Source organism: Aulonocara stuartgranti (genome assembly GCF_965226115.1).
Source record: "Aulonocara stuartgranti genome assembly, chromosome: 3".
Lineage (NCBI taxonomy): Eukaryota > Metazoa > Chordata > Actinopteri > Cichliformes > Cichlidae > Aulonocara > Aulonocara stuartgranti.
This window is the reverse complement of record NC_138941.1, coordinates 7,772,215-7,788,470: the sequence shown is the minus strand read 5'-3', so window position 1 is coordinate 7,788,470 and position 16,256 is coordinate 7,772,215. Positions and strand designations below refer to the sequence as shown.

Genomic DNA, 16,256 nt, shown 5'->3' with positions numbered 1-16,256 from the left:
TCGGTGTTACTCTCCTGGCACATTTTTATCTGTCACTGTATATAGCCCCCTTCCTTGTAAATATTCCCTATTCTGGTATATAAACTTGCATCACAACTATCCTGTGCCCGTGTGTGTTTCTGCCACTTAATCCATCCGTGTAAGATTACCTAACATCATGTAGTTGTAAACAGCATGATAATATGTTAAGTAATCCAAAGTATTCAGAATACGTTACTCTCATCGAGTAACGTAATGGAATACGTTACAGAATACATTTTGGGGCATGTATTCTGTAATCTGTAATGGAATACATTTTAAAACTAACCTTCCCAAAACTGTTGGTGGCACTGCACTCAATTGGTTAGGTTTATTTGTCAGAACTTTCTCTGTCAGCCTTCTCGGTTCCAAATCATCTTCTGCTCCTCTGTCATGCGGCGTCCCACAGGGTTCAATTTTAGGGCCACTGCTCGTTTTACTGTATTTATTGCCTCTGGGTTCCATCTTTAGAAGGCATGGGATCGCATTTCATTGTTATGCCGATGACTGCCAAATTCATTTGCCACTGAAGCAGAAGGGTGGCATCTCCATAAAACCTCTCATGACATGCCTAGATGACATTAAAGCTTGGTTGGCTATAAACTTTTTAAATTTTAATGAAAAGAAAACAGAAGTGTTGCTGTTTGGACCCACTGGTCCCTGTGAGTCCTCCTCTGTAGATTTGGGACCCCTGGAAGTTTATTTTAAACCTGTTGTTACTGATCTTGGTTTTAAGTCGGACATGATTTGAAATTGGAGAACCAAATCAGAGCAGTGGTGAAGTCCAGTTTTCATCATTTAAGGCGACTGGCAAATCTTTTCTTTCAAAGCAGCACCTTGAAACAGTGATCCATGCTTTTATTTCTTCCCACCTGGACTGTAACGCACTTTATGTGGGGGTCAGTCAGTCATTGCTCTCACGTCTGCAGCTGGTTCAAAATGCTGCTGCACGACTCCTAACAGGAACTTGTAAAAGAGAGCATATAACCCCTGTGCTGGCCTCCCTGCACTGGCTGCCTGTGTCTTTTAGAGTTCATTTTAAAATTTGTGCCGTTTGTCTTTAAATGCTTTCACAGTCTTGCCCCGCTGTAGCTCTCTGAGCTTCTTCATCTCCACACACCGTGTCAGTCTCAGGTCAGCTGACCAGCTGCTCCTGGAGGTACCGAGATCCAGGCGGATTTTATTTTTTCTTTATTTTATTTGGCTTTTATTTATACCTTATGTAATTTTATTGGGGGGGTTGGATTTCACAAGGAAGTCAAACAAAATGCAGTAATTTGCAAAACATGCTGCTAAACACAGCAGTACTACAAATTATTCCACCTGCTGAAAAGTGGATCTAATGTGGGCGGACTCACACTTAGCAAATGGTAAATGGCCTGCATTTGTATAGTGCTTTTCTAGTCCATAGGACCCCAAAGCGCTTTACACTACATTCAGTCATCCACCCATTCACACACAGGCGATAGCAAGCTACATTGTAGCTGCCCTGGGGCGCACTGACAGAGGCGAGGCTGCCGGACACAGGCGCCACCAGGCCCTCTGACCACCACCAGTAGGCAAACACAGGGTTAGTATCTTGCCCAAGGATATTTGGCGTGCAGCCTGGGATCGAACCACCGACCTTCTGATTAGTGGCTGACCTGCTCTGCCACCTGAGCTACAGCCACCCCACCCCAAATAAACCTGTGATGTGAGAATGTAATCAAACTGTTGATCAGAGGCAAAGTAATTTAAAGTTTATGATGCTATCGTCTAATGTTAGCTGACATGATGTTAGCTTGTAAACTTATGTTGTTGTCTGGGTCTCATGTCTGATCTGATGATAATAACTGTGACAACACAGAGATTAAATAAAGGACGTTGGTGGGACTTCTTATGTTAGAACTACAACTTCAGTTAAGGAGTGAGACGTAAGGTGACAAGGAGAATGAAGAGAATGAGAAAGAAGTAACTGGGAAGAGAAAATGAAAACAAAAATTTGAAATGATCAAATTTGTGTTAACAGATGATGGTGATTTTAAAAATTCAAGTAATTTAAAGGTTTTATCCTATTTGTTGTTGTTTTTTTTTCATATTCTTCTATTTGCAAGAGGTTATTAATAAAACAGGTTCTCTTTCTGGTTTCTCTTTTTGGACGCACTCTCTACAGCTCATCACATCCAAAATGGTGGATGTCAAGTACAAAACCTCGACAGAAACAATCAGCAAGAATTTTAGCATCAGTCCAAAATAAAACTGTCCAACTACAGAGTTTTAAAATCCAACTAAACTATGAACAGAGATCTTTTACAAATAGGCTATTGATGAGATGACAGTGGTAACAAAAACGTACACATCCGCGCACACAGACAAAATGGCGGGAGAGCGTTTAACGGTCGACCTCATGAGTCCGTTACCGTGAACTATGGAGCGGCAGATTTGTGCTGGAACTGAGCTGCACACAGCTGATGTTAGCCAGGAAACATTACACACTGCTAACGTTACCTTCACACGGAGACGATCAGCGTCAGGCACAAACACCAAGTTCAGAAAAGAGGAACTTTGAGCAGGAAGGAAAGAGTCAGAGCGGCGTTTGAGGACACATTTACAACCACGAACATCAGAATCTGTCTGTGCTGCATTCAAGTGCAAGTTGGAAACTCACTAATCTCTGTCATGTTGTCCAAAGATGATTTATTTCTGCTGGTTTTCTTGTTTGAAACACAAACATGTGTCAGCACTTTGTTGTTCTTCACCCTGCAGCATTTGAATATTTCAGGAGTAAACTGATCATAAATTCATGAAGTCATGAATGAAAGTGCAGACTGAGAGTGGATCACATGATGTTTAAGGTGTGTCATGTGACATGTTCAGTATTGTCACACATGTCTAGATTGTCCCTGATATCATAGCTGCTCAAACACTGATGATTATATTTGAAGAATTATTCCTGATGGCAGCAAAGTTTGAATGGAGCTCTCTGTCTGTGCTGATTTGTCGCCCTCTGGAGGTCAAAGCACAAACTGCATGATGTCACTGTAACCACCACGGTGACAGGAAGTGTTTTTAAATGATGAAATATGTCAGTGATGCTGATAGTGTGTTCATCACAGACGTTCAGGCTTCATGTTGACATGAATCAAAGTTAATGTCATTATGGACCAAGGACAGTACTCTGGGTCTCCTGCAGAACAACTCGAGCTGTGATACCTGAATGAAGAGCCTCTGCTGCTTTAAAGAAGGAGGCTCGAGGCAGAGGTGAGGTGCAGACCAACCAGCTTTTATTCAGCAACTTTAACAGAAGGATCAGAAAAATAAAACTATACAGCACAGTGATGCTGACTGAAGCCACAGCATTAAACTAAACAAGCATCTGATCATCTTTAACAACATCTAATAAATAATGACAACTATTTACTCCTGTATTTCCTACAATAAAGCCTGTTCAGATATTTGTTGCTGATGGAAATGTAAAAGGCTCCCAGGAACCAAAGGACAAAAACAGAGGCAACAGTCACAGCTGCAAAGGATCCCCTAACACATAAACTGGTTCGAAGATATTTTCTAGCTCTGCAGAGGAGCTTGATTGCACGGACAGTAAAAAGTGGATTCAATAACAGCAGCGAGCGCTGAGTGATATAACGGTGCTGCGAGCAGCAGTGCAAAGGCTCACACAGAGACAGCAGCTACACTGTGTGTGGATGTGATCCACAGTCACAGCTGTGGGTTTCAGTCAGTGTGTCTCTAACTTCATGGTCACATTTCAAAGCTTATTGGAGCCAGAAGATGTTCAAGTAAAAGATTTATTGCTGTACTCGTCTACCAGGATAACAGGAGGTTCATAAAGCTGTGTAATACTTCAGCTTTACATCATGCAGTAGTAGTTGTGTCCCTTTGTGTTTATTAGTGTGTTCACACGTCTACTTTAACTTCACTCTGTAATGAAAGGATTCAAATCACTGATAAATACATACATGCTGACTCTGAGTCTCAGTGAAGGAGGAAAGGATGGATGAAGGCAGCCTAGTGTGGGTCATGTGTGTCCAGCAGTCATCCAGGGCCTGGATCCATCTGTAACAGGAAGACAAAGTCCAGCCTGTAATCATCCTATCAGGCACAGCGTTTCCATCCAGCATCCTGACGACGCTAACAACCCGTCAAACGTCTCCTCTGGTCCACAGAAGTCACACTTCCTGTGTCATGTTTACCTTTTTAAGTGTGCTATTCAAGCCTGTGTGACCAACTCTGACTCTCCAGATTCCATCCTGGTCTCTGCTGCAGCTTCTTCTACACGACTGTTTTCTGTATAATAATATCTGCCTTTCCCGTCTCTGTCCCAGTGTGCCTGCCACTCGTCCTTCATCTTTACCTTCATTATACTCTTCACCTCACTTTCACTGTATTTTATAGTCAAACCTGCACGACTTCTTCTTGCTGCACCTTTTTAAACTTATCGTCCTGTTCATTGCATCAACACCGATATTCACAGGGAGCCATAAGAAATCCACTTCTATCCCTCTGTGTTTGATTCTATACAGTAAATGAAGTATATCAAAAACAATATGTTGCCTAGAGTCTGAAGACATATCACCTGTGCTCACTAGCACGCTGCTAGAGTCCCAGCAAACCACATACCTCCATATTAGTGCGTCCTCCACCCAGTTCAAGCCAGTAACATCAATACCAGCTCCCAGTATAAACTGCCACATCATCTGTAATTCTTTTACTCATCACCAAACTTATTTGTGGGAGAACAAATGCAGCAGCCGTTCTTTTATCTGACAGTGTTGACGCATCAGTAAATATCCTCACATGACCTGAGGACTTTCCCACTATATGAACCTGCTTTTAGTCGCCCCTCCTCCCTCGCCACAAGCTGCCTTTACAACATAACTTATAAAAAACAACTTTATTGACAATCAGCAATAACAATTACAGACAGTCTAGAAGAAGAATCACATGATCAAGGAGCAGAAGTTTATGGTTTTAATAGCTTTTTCATTTTGGGAAAGTTTTAAAAACATTGTTTGGTTTTCTTTCTAAAGCGTTGAAAGGACGGCTTTGCATCAGAAAAGTAAGATCAGCAAATGAATCCATTAAAGTTCTTTTGCCTTGTTTGCAAAAGAAGCCAAACAACATTTGTGTTACAAAGAGAGACTTCAGAACAGATCAAAGATCACAAACATCAGGCACTGATGGAAACAGCCAAACACAGAAACAGAGGCACCAGCAGGTGAAGGAGGCCTGTTGTAGAAATGACTCTGAGTGCTCAGGTAGAAACGCATGAAGAACCAGTGCGTCTAATATTTGGAAACCAGTCTGTGTTTGAGCGTCCTGGATGAAACACAGATCATGTTGCAGAGCGAGGACGTCGTCTTTCCTCCCGAGTGTGTAACTACAGGACGTGTGCAGAAGGTTTAATCGTCCTCCTGACAGTTACTGATGAACGAGTCCTTCAGGGAGGCTCCAGGATCACTGTGGCTTTTACCAGCTGCTGCTAAACTGAGAGGTGTTGCTGCTTCATGTGTGAAGATGTTTGCATGGCTTTAACAGTGCAGACGTTCCTCATGTGCACCCATTTCATATGTTTTATTGTGATGTTTAGTAACAGCTGCTTCCCTCCTTCAGGCAGACGATAAAGTGAGCTCAGCCTCAAACATGTGGAGAGAACGTTTGACCGACAGTCCTGGGACGACTGCAGAACAATGGTTTGTTTTTAATGATAAAGTTTCATAATGGAAATAAATGCTGAGCCTGTTTCATGATGTTGGCCCTGCAGCATCAGGCAGGATTAATACTGTAACAAACGTGTGTCACAGTTATAATGACTTTAAATGAAGACTTGGGTTGGATGGAGATGTCAGCTGGATTTGTGCTGACTGTCACTTTAAATGTTTTCAGTTCAGCTTCTAAATCTACTTTTGTATAATGTTTGCTGAGTTTTGCACTTCATGACGCTTTTAAGAAGAGCCAATAAATCCTGACTTTACACAAAAATAAAGGTTTAATGTGTTTAGTGTGACAGTGGAGGAGAGCGCACATAATAAGAGTCATTAACAGAATGGTGACAATTATAATCTGTCTCATTTTAGGAGCAGCTCACAGGCACAACAGACTACAGAGCAATCAAAGCACCAGTTAAACGTCCATGTGACCGGCTTACAGCCAATGAACAATCAGTCCCCACTGTCCCCACCAACATCACTGTACTGGAAAGACTGTGCTGCCATGGTCAGAGATGAACTGGTACTAAAATGTAAGGCAGCTGATGTGTGTGGCCTTAGCAGCACAAATGCATCACGGCTGCAACGCTGCAGTGTGTTTAAACATTTGAACATTTCTGTGGCTTCAAACCAGCAGCTGCTCTGTACTCAGTCGTGTTTGTGTGTCTGTCAAAGTGATTGTTGTCTTTAAAAAGCCTTTTGTGTTGAGTTTTGTGAGCAGTGCCGAGCTTCTCTGTAGTCTAAGCTGAGTCGATATATTTGATTCCATGTTTGGTGTGATTTTCAAAGTCAGCAGCAGCAAACGCTGAACAAGCAAAGTTTGGGCCCATCAGAGACAGCAGTGGACCTGCTGACCTGTAGGTGTTGGAGGTGTTTGTGTGCAGCTGTGGGTCAGTCAGCTTTATTTCACTTATCCATGACAGAGCGCTGTTAGCTGTGAGTTAGCATCCACTGAGCTGTTTCATCTACTCTGTCACTGCCAGCAAGCAGAGCCCAGGGTTGGCTTCATAAGCTGGACGTGGCCTTGCTCAAGGGCACTTTAGCAGCACGTTCCCAGCAGTAACAGAGGGATTCAAACTGGTGACCCTGGAGTAGGAATCACCCAGAAAAGTCACCTTATGCCAGAAGTTTTAGTGAGACGGGAACAACATTACAGCTCTGATGTCATTGACCTGTGCAGTGAGGACATATTGAACTGTGAGGACACAGCTTATAGGTTCAACACTGACCCTGGGTCAGCATGTGCAGGTGACATGGTGTTGGTGTCACCACTACAGACAGCTCAGGTTCAACTGGTTCTTCTTTGATTTGCTTCTATAGCACCAAGGTTGACACCAGTCTGGTCCAGTTAGCATCTGAATCCATAAACGTGTGAGCTCGTCCCACCAGAGGACGTCAGCATCATGGGGATAATGTCTACAGCAGGAAAACACAGGGACAGTTGGGTTTGCTGCACATCTGGAACACACAGTTAGCTCAGATATGTTCATGTCGCTAACACCAATACAGTGACTGAGTGCTCTATAGCAGCTAATGCTAACAACTGTAACACTGCTGTTTGTCATGGTTTTCAGACCAAATGATAACAAAACGTTGGGAAAAGTGAAATATTGGAACATGAAATCATAAATTATTACATTTAAACAACAATAATACAGCTAAATTTCCCCTGTTGGCTCATAAGCTGCTCACCTGGATGCTGCATCAGTGCAGTCCTCTCTGAACATTAGATAATCAACACACACACACTTATTGTTGAGAGGCTGACTTCACTAAACTCACAGAAACTCTTAAGAAGCTCCTCAAATGATGACTTTGGAGTTTTGTGTTACTGTCAGTGTATAAAAGCTAGAAAAGGAAGAAAAGCAGGAGAAATGATCAAAGTGCTGCTGTGTGCAGGAAGAACTACAACATGTTAGTGAGAAACACAAACAGGGTGTGAAACACACTCCAGAGGAAACGCTGTGTGCAGGCTGTCTGTGACTTCCTGTATCTCTGCCACAGACGGGGACAGACACCAGTGAAACCAGTCACTGTGGTCATGTGCTTGTAGCCAGCAGCCTGTGATGTGAGGCTGCTTGAGTCAGTCGTCTGCTTCCACCATGTAAACCTTGGTGTCTCCTACATGCACAGATGTTTCCTGCAGACTGTGCTGCTCCAGCTGTCACACAGATGTTGAATCAGCAACATCTGTGTCACGTGCTCCCTGGTCCCACAGATAACAGGCTGCATACAAGAGGCTCACCTCTGCTACCTGCTGCTCCACTCCCCATCGCTGTTTTGGCCACGCCTCCCGTTGGTCAGCAGGTAAAGGTGAAGCCTGGGACATGGAAGCCTTTACAGCAGAGCTTCATGGGCCTGTCCAGCAGCAGGCTGAGGAGAGAAAGGTGACAGAGTTCGCTGTTACAAACAGTTTCTCAGCTTTGATCTAAAAGAGCTTCTTTCCTGTTAAAGCAGCTGAGAGTGAGCACATGTTCTCCCCCTGAGGTTCTCATGACAGAGGAAGAACTCACAGCTGAGGAGGACCAGGATCTCCATCCACTCACAGTCCCTGCAAACAAAACCACCATTTGAACTTTAACATTTGTTGTCAGTTCTTGTGTCACTCAGCACATCTCAGCTGTTCCTCTGAGTTTCTTCTGAAAGTCTTCCTGTGATTGGCTGTTCACAGACACATGACTACATGAATCAGCTCCACATGTTCTCAGCAGCAACATCTGGGCAGCTGTGACAGGTTAAAGACAACATGTTTCTAAGTGCAATTAGAAGAAGAAGCCAGTAAAGACGCGTCTGTGATGCAAAGCAACAGAAGAGCAACGTGAGCCACAGTAAGTGATGGAGGATGAACTGGTCCTGTCTCTGTTGGTGGGCTCGTATACTGGCAGGAAGGAAGCTTCTCTGGGATTTCTCCCTCAGCACCAGTGAAGCCTCTGTTTCTGTCACTATTGTCTCTTTGAACTGTGATTATTTTGTGCTTTCACAGCATTTTCCTGTTTCATGGTGTTTTAGAAGCAGCAGTGTGTGTGAGCTCTCAGGGCCACCGTCCATCCTGTATACTTGTTGTTTGTAGTGTCACCAGTGCAGTGATGACCACAGGGTGGCGCTGTGCTGCATCACAGGCAGCCTGAGCTGGGCCTGTTCCATATAACATATATATCAGATGATGATATGAAACATCGTTTGTTTCATGGTGTAAAATATGTTACATGGTTGTGATGCTCACTGTAGTGTCTGTATTAAAGTTCTCTCTTTCTCTTATATTTAATATAACCACACTACGGACACTCGTTAGCAACAACGCCGGTAAAACCATCGCGTGGCTCCGCCGTCCGCTTCTTTATTTTCCACATAAACCTTTCACAATAAAGCTCAAGATCCTATTGAGACTTTTCAAAATAAAACGAATCACATGAAAGAGCATGCAGAGAGTTTAGGGATGAAAAGCCAAAAAGAGCCGTCAGGGGCTAAAACATGAATGTTACAACAGGCTTTTCCCCGCAGCACGCCGTGTGATAAATACTCACAAAGACTCACAAACGTGTCGTTTCATGCGTCGGTCAAACACTCGACGCCCAGCTGGAAACACTTCAGGGAAGTTCATCTGCCCGAGATTCAGAAAATCGCCATAAACGCTCCATATTCACCTTTACATGGAATATAAAGGGAAAAGAAGAAACACAGTGCTGTGTCAGCGTTAGACATATAGATATATCCTTGCTTTTAATACATTTGAAGGTGGGTGGGAGAGGTGCTTCTCCGCGTAGTCTACGGTCTCTTTGGGATGGGTAAAGCTTTTCCTCACATCACCATGGGTCACTAACAGCTTTGCAGGGTATAGCAGTCTGTACCTGACGCCGGTCATCCCACGTAGTCTTCCTCTCATATTTGCAAATGCGGCTCTGCGTTTCCAACAGAGGGAGGGAAATCTGGGAGGATGTTTATTTTAAAAACCCTTATACATCAGGTTCTTGTTCTCTCCAGCTTTCAGCAGAATTTCCTCACCAATGTGGTAGTAGTGCAATCTCAAGATGATGGGCCGAGGAAGATGACTTTGTTTGGGACGCTGGCGATTCGCTCTATGTGCTCGATCGATGAGTGGCTTCTCCTCGAGAGATAGCGCCTCCGCCAACAGGTGTGAACCAACTCAGTCATCTTGGGTCCCTCTGTGCCTTCTGGTATTCCTGCAGTTCTTAAATTATTCCTCCTGGAGTGCCTCAAGAGCTCCACATCTCTCATCTAACTTCTTTACCTCCGCAGACAAACGCTCCACAGTGGCCTGGAGAGTGGCGATGGTGTCAGAGTGGTTCGAGGCACAGTCCTGCAGTTCAGTCAAAGTGTTATCATGCCTGGCCACGTCGCTTTTTATGTCCGAAATTGAGGGCTGGATGCTCTGGTTCAAGGATGATATCTCGCCTCCTATGGTGGTAGAAATCTCTAATATGCAAGTGTCCAGTGCTAGTTAGTTAGTTCTAGTTCTAGTGGTTAGTGGGGCTTTATTTGATGATTCTAGTGTGTGTTACATTGTTGTCATATTGTTGGGTCGCAGAGCTGTACAGTGTTACAGTTTCTGTAGAGTCTGGTATAAGGAACTCAGATCCCTCTGTGAATAATATTCACTGAAACTGATCTGTAGTTAATGAACTAGTCAGGATTTACACTAGAGAATGTTTCTGCCATTACATGGCCTGTATTTGTAGAGCGCTTTACTCGTCCCTGAGGACCCCAAAGTGCTTTTTTGCCCAAGGACACAACGACCGAGACTGTCCAAGCCGGGGCTCGAACCGGCAACCTTCCGATTACAAGACGAGCTGCCAACTCTTGAGCCACGATCGGCCCACATATTGTTGTCTTTTGTTGCAGACACCAAGTGTTGAGATCCTGTCTCAACCTCCTACATTCTTCCAGCAGGTTACACATTATTTTTTGTATTTGGAATCAAATATATGTGTCAGTTGGGCCTAGTGCAGGGGTCAGCAACCTTTAACACCCAAAGAGCCTTTTGGACCCGGTTTCCACGCAAAGGGTCAGGGTTCGGGAAAACACTGGGAGCCGCAAATACTTTGTGACATCTAAAATGAAGATAACACTGTGTATATTGTTTTTACCTTTATGCTTTGTGTGAACAACTACAGTGTGTTGCTTATGAAATCCATGAAGTGCTACAGAGAAAATTACATTTGATTTATGTAATGAACACATTTTGAGCTCTTAAAGAAATATAACAAAGGAAAGCTGAACTACAATGATCCATGTAGCAAACACAAACTGTTATATCGCCTTTGGGCTTTTGGAGCCTTGACCTGACTTTTAAAAAAAGCGCGTTCATGCAAACATCGTCGGGTCTGCCGTGATATGTTTACAACGGGACTTCTGCTCCTGAACCTCTGCGCACAGCGTCTGCAGGTCGGGGCTGTACGAAGTCACTTTATCTCTACAGGACTGTAAGCTGTCGTCTGTGAGGCGTGAGCGTGTTTGTTTGAACACAGTTCATGGTGGAGAACAGCTGCTGACATAATGTGGATCCCAAGATCCATAACTGGCCTACCTGGGGCTGAAAGTCTCCATAAATGCAGGCGTTTCGGCGGCTACACCGGCTTCCACGAGTGTGACGCTTATTTTGAGAAAATAATAGAATATAAATTTATTTTTATATTCCAATATCACAATAATCTTCCAATGTAGAACTACAAGTTAAAAAAGAACTAACATAAATCAAATCCACTTCAGCTAAATACTTCTCATTTATTTCCATCTTACATGCTGTGACTGCAGCCATTCCCACATCTCTGTGAATGGGACTCATGGACATGGATCAGTGGTTGTTGATCAATGGTCCTGAGAATCTGCATAATTAAGATGAAGGAACGGAGCTCCCAGCCCATCGTTCCTGCAGCTGCTTTCAGTCTTTATGCAAATGTCCTGTTTGTAAGACTGAAACCTGCAGCTGAGACTGAAGACGTCACCTGATGATGACGACACGTTTCTCCCACAAAACGCTGCGTCCAGATGAACAGAAGCAACAGACTCACTTTCCTGGATGATTGAGATGCATCAAGACTTCATTGTGTGTTACTTCTCATTCAGCACAGACACATTATTCCTGTTAGGTCATGTCAGCTGTCACTCAGTACAAGCACAACTGTGAACAACACAAACTTCTCTTCAATGTGTCACAGAAACACTAAGTGTGAGAGCCTGTATGACACACAGGACAGACTGTAAGCTCTGCTGGCTGCACAGCACTTTGTAGCAGTTTTCCAACATGTCCTCCACCCGTGATGTCAGTGGTGGGACCCCAGTCACAGCACTCAGCACCACCTCCTTTAAATGGATTTTATAGCAGTTCCTCCCGTTACTCGGTGCAACGCTTCTTAAATGTGTTTTTGCAGGATAAAACACAGCAGGTGGTGTAGAGAGGACGTCAGCTGACGGAGCAGAGGGAGGCAGACTGTGGATAAATGACAGAGTGAGAGGAGAGCAACCATGACAGAAGCACAGGTGTGGCAGATAGAAGTGGCTTTATAGACACTTATTGTCAGTCCTCGTGCATGCTGTGGAAATAAGTGTCTGTGTCATGAGGTGACATGTGAGCTTATCTTTGGTCAATAAAGCTGAACGACCAGTTTTCACTTTGCTTGTTACGCTTGTTTAGTGACGTCTGGGTTTCTGTGGAGCCCGAATTTTGATGAGTTCTGGTGAAATCATCTGAGATCATCTGAGCATCGGTGAAGAGTCAGCAGAGAAAGTGTGGGACAGAAGTTTGCTTTGGACACATGGACTGAAATCAAAAAGTAACAAACAGGATTTCCAATGGACAGTATGGAGAAGTGAAAGTACACAAAGGCTGTGCTGGAACACGTGTGTTACACTTTTTGACAGCTGAGAACAAAACACAATATTTTGCATCATCTCTGCAGTGTCTCTTCTTTCCTCTGCTGTTGTGCTTTTAGCTCCAAACTCTTTCAAATGGTTTGTCAGCAAGCTGACCTCTGACCTCTGCAGTACTAACTCCTGACCCGTACAAAGAGCGGGCGTTTCTGACCTTTGACCTGCAGCTGTATGTCTCTCAGTCTCAGTTCTTCTCTCCGTCACTGATGGAGCAGGTGTAGTTGCTGCTGACAGTCAGTCGTTTGTTTTCTCAGAGTGAGGCTGAAGTCTGAACTGTTCAGAGCATCAGGTCTCATCAACGTGCGCTGCTGTAACGCCGCTTTGTCCTCTGAGATCACCAGGTATGAAACCTGAGTGCTGACAGAGCAGCATGTTCCCCCTCATTCACCTCCACCACCACAGCCAAGGCATGCTGGGAAACTGAGGACACACAGACGGAGAACTGAAGTGTCTGCTGTGTGTTCATCTCAGAGTCCTCACAGGTGACACATTAGCTCCAGAACACCAAGCCAGGTGTTTGAAGCCTGACAGGGATTCTTCCCATCCAGAGGGAGGATTTAGCTGCACAACAATGAACATTAGTGTGTAGTTTAGAAACACAGACTGTGCCTGCACTGCATCTAGTGAAGCAAACTGTTACTGCGAGAGAACGAGGCTCCTTTAAAGCAGCTGATATTAAGGTTGAAAAATCAACAATAAGCTGATGTAATCAACGTTTCACAAAATGGTCAGCAGCTAAAATCTGGAGCCGTTCTTTGGTGGTAATTAACAGTTTGTTCTTGTTAGCTAATTATGTCATTAAAGGTAGCAGCAGAAGCCTTGTGTTGAAAGCCCATTCACTCACACATTCACACAGTATGTGTGTGTCTGTGTTACACTGTGGACATCCCTTCTGTTGGAGCGCCATCTTGTGGCAGGTTTAAGAAATGTTCTTCTTGTAAATCCAAACTGATGCACCTCCATAGCAGACTGTGGAGGCTTTCAGTGACATGAAGACTTGATTTATACTGTCATATTCTCCTGTTACACAAAGCACAGCACGCTGAACATGGATGAACTGAAACTCCCAGCATCTGACTGAGGAAAAGCACAAATCATTCTCACACTGACTCCTGCTTGATTTTAGATTTGCTTTCAAATCCTCACACTTTCATATGAAGCACTAAATGGGCTCCAGACTGTTTATCTCAGCTTCCTGTCAAACACACTGCTGCTCACACCGAGGCTCAGTTTACTCCTCCAGCCTGGCTTAACCTGCTGTCTGTTAAAAACAGTCCCACACTCCTCTGTTTAATCCTTCTGATCAGACTCTTTGATTTTGTATTGTTTTTACCTGAAGTTGTGTTTTTGACATGGTTCTGTCTGTGAAATAAAGCTCACACACACACTGCTACAGTCCTTCATACACTTAGAAACGAAGCTGCTCCTTTCCTCAGTGCTGACACATAAAGAAGAGTTGCTTTTATATCCAACACGTCTCTGTTCCAGAAAACAGCTTCAGCAGCCTCTGAGTCTGAACTTGGAGTTGGTTATAAGCCACAGGCCTGTGTGCACAGCAATGAGGAAATATAATGCAGTAAGTGAAACATGGATGTGTGGAACAGATTATCCCAAAGGTTGTTTCTGTTCATCTGGACGTTTTCAGAAACGTTTGCTCACTGATCAGGTGACTTCTTCAGTCTCAGCTGACTGCAGCTTTACAAGCTTACAAACAGCACATTTGCACAATGACTGAAAGCAGCAGCACCTGATATATATGATACTAATATAATACATATACATATATAATCCATACTAATGATGAAGGAACTGAGCTCACAGTCCATTGTTCATTCAGTGAACTACTCAGTTTATTTTGGGCCTCAGAAATGCTCACTCTGTTTGTACATCACTGTCAGCAATAGACTCATTCTGCTGTGTGGACAGGAACACATGTGACATCACTTCCTGTTTGTTTGTGACTGAAGAAGTTTACAAGGAATCATTTAGAAGAGTTTCAAACATCAACTGATTGAATCCATGAATCTGAAAACGTGTTTGTGAGTGAAAGAGACAGACATGTACAGACTGAACTATCTGTTCAACAGTCAGAGTGTTTCTGTAACAGGAGACACTCTTTACACTCCACTCAGCACAGGGACACTGAGCAACCAGGATAGAACCTAAACCCAGGATAAAGAGTTTGAGTGAATGTGGTGTTGAAGGTGTGGAGGTGGATCAGAGTGTCAGAGGAGACTCTGTAGAAGGACAGAGTGCCAGCAGGACAGTCCACATACACTGCTGCTCTGTTAGAGACAGAGGAGGAGGAGGAGGAGGAGGAGGAGGAGATGGATGTTACTCTGTTATTGTGCCAGACAGACTGAGGACCATCATCAGAGCAGCTCAGACTCCAGGACTGATCATTGTTTCCAAACCAACAGTCATCACTGCCTCCTTTCCTTCTGATGCTTCTGTAACTCACTGATATAAAAATGTTTCCTCTCCACTCGACCTCCCAGTAACAGCGACCAGTCAGACCATTTCTACACAGCAGCTGAGGAACATCAAATCTGTCTGGATGATCAGGATATGACTGAACCTCCTTCACACGTGTCACCTTCCTGTTGTTGTCAGACAGTTGGAGCTCTGTGTTCACTGTGTTTGTGTCGATTGTGAGTTGACAGGAATCTGATGGAGAGAACAAACACAATCCAGCTGCAGTTATTGATCCATCATCTGTTCATTGATTGACACTTTGATGATGACTCCTGACATGATGAAGATGGTTGAATGTGTGCTGCTTTGTTTTCATGAATCCCATTAAAAACACACTTACACTTCCTCAGATCTGGTCTCAACCATCGGACTCCAGCAGGCTCCACCCTGAAAGGAGGAGGGGGGTCAGAGCAGCACAGTCAGCATGCACACATGGACATTACATGGCTCTCACACACACACTGTTACACACTGAGCTCAAAGCTCGGCTCCACTGTTTTATTCAAAGAAATCTACATTTATTTATCAGCACATTTAAAAACAGCTTGAGCCAAAGTGCTGCACAGAGTAGAGAGAAAATAGGAAACATACACAGTAATGACTATAAAGACTGGTCAGGATTGAAAGCTACAGAGTACAAATGTGTTTCCAACCGGCTTTTAAAAATGTCCAGTGTTGGTGACGACCTGATGTGAAGGGCGACTGTTCCAGAGTTTGGCTGCAGCCATCGATAAAGCTCACCTCTGTTTTTACGTCTAGTTCTGGTCAGAAGCTGCTTATCTGCAGACCTGAGGGCTCCACTTGGATTCTTTTGTTAAAGAGAGATAAGATGGAGCCAATCCATTCACAGATTTAAAGACAACCAGATCTGGAAGTGGATTCTACCACGTACTGGTAACCAGTGGAAGAAGCTGGTGATGGGTCGTCTAGCACAGACCCACCGCTGGAACCAGACAATTGATGAGGGAGAGAACTGTGACAGCGCCGTTCCTTCACTTGACCTCAGTCGCTCTCGTCTGCTCCCTCGTAACACTGCTCTTTATTGAGCTTACATGAATATGCACAAGTTCATTATGACGTCTTACACAGGTATGAACAAAGAGTACCAGTCTGTGCATAGTGTGTGTGTGTGTGTGTGTGTGTGTGTCTGTGTGTGTGTGTGTCTGTGTG

The 16,256-nt window shown here is 44.0% G+C and overlaps 3 protein-coding genes across 6 annotated transcripts in view; all 3 read right to left on the bottom strand.

Moving 5' to 3' along the window:
* Positions 1-16,256, bottom strand: part of LOC309702219 (protein NLRC3-like) — a 154,133-nt gene that overhangs the window by 33,951 nt on the left and 103,926 nt on the right. Inside the window, exon 1 of one of the 4 annotated variants that reach the window (XM_082526742.1) lies at positions 2,506-2,554. The exons of the other annotated variants lie outside the window; for them this stretch is intronic. The gene's annotated coding sequence lies outside the window, so the exon portion shown is untranslated. Of the gene's footprint in view, positions 1-2,505; positions 2,555-16,256 lie in introns of those variants that run through there. 4 annotated transcript variants of the gene reach the window in all.
* LOC309702177 (NACHT, LRR and PYD domains-containing protein 3-like) overlaps positions 14,437-16,256 on the bottom strand; it is a 330,494-nt gene continuing 328,674 nt past the window's right edge. The window contains exon 13 of the mRNA XM_082526661.1: positions 14,437-15,192. Within this exon, the coding sequence (XP_082382787.1) occupies positions 14,740-15,192 (453 nt within the window). The 3' untranslated portion in view covers positions 14,437-14,739. The remainder of the gene's footprint in view (positions 15,193-16,256) is intronic.
* LOC309697173 (protein NLRC3-like) overlaps positions 15,204-16,256 on the bottom strand; it is a gene marked incomplete at both ends in the record, with an annotated part of 41,808 nt that continues 40,755 nt past the window's right edge. Inside the window, 2 exons of the mRNA XM_082518872.1 lie at positions 15,204-15,207; positions 15,423-15,473. Of these exons, the coding sequence (XP_082374998.1) occupies positions 15,204-15,207; positions 15,423-15,473 (55 nt within the window). The remainder of the gene's footprint in view (positions 15,208-15,422; positions 15,474-16,256) is intronic.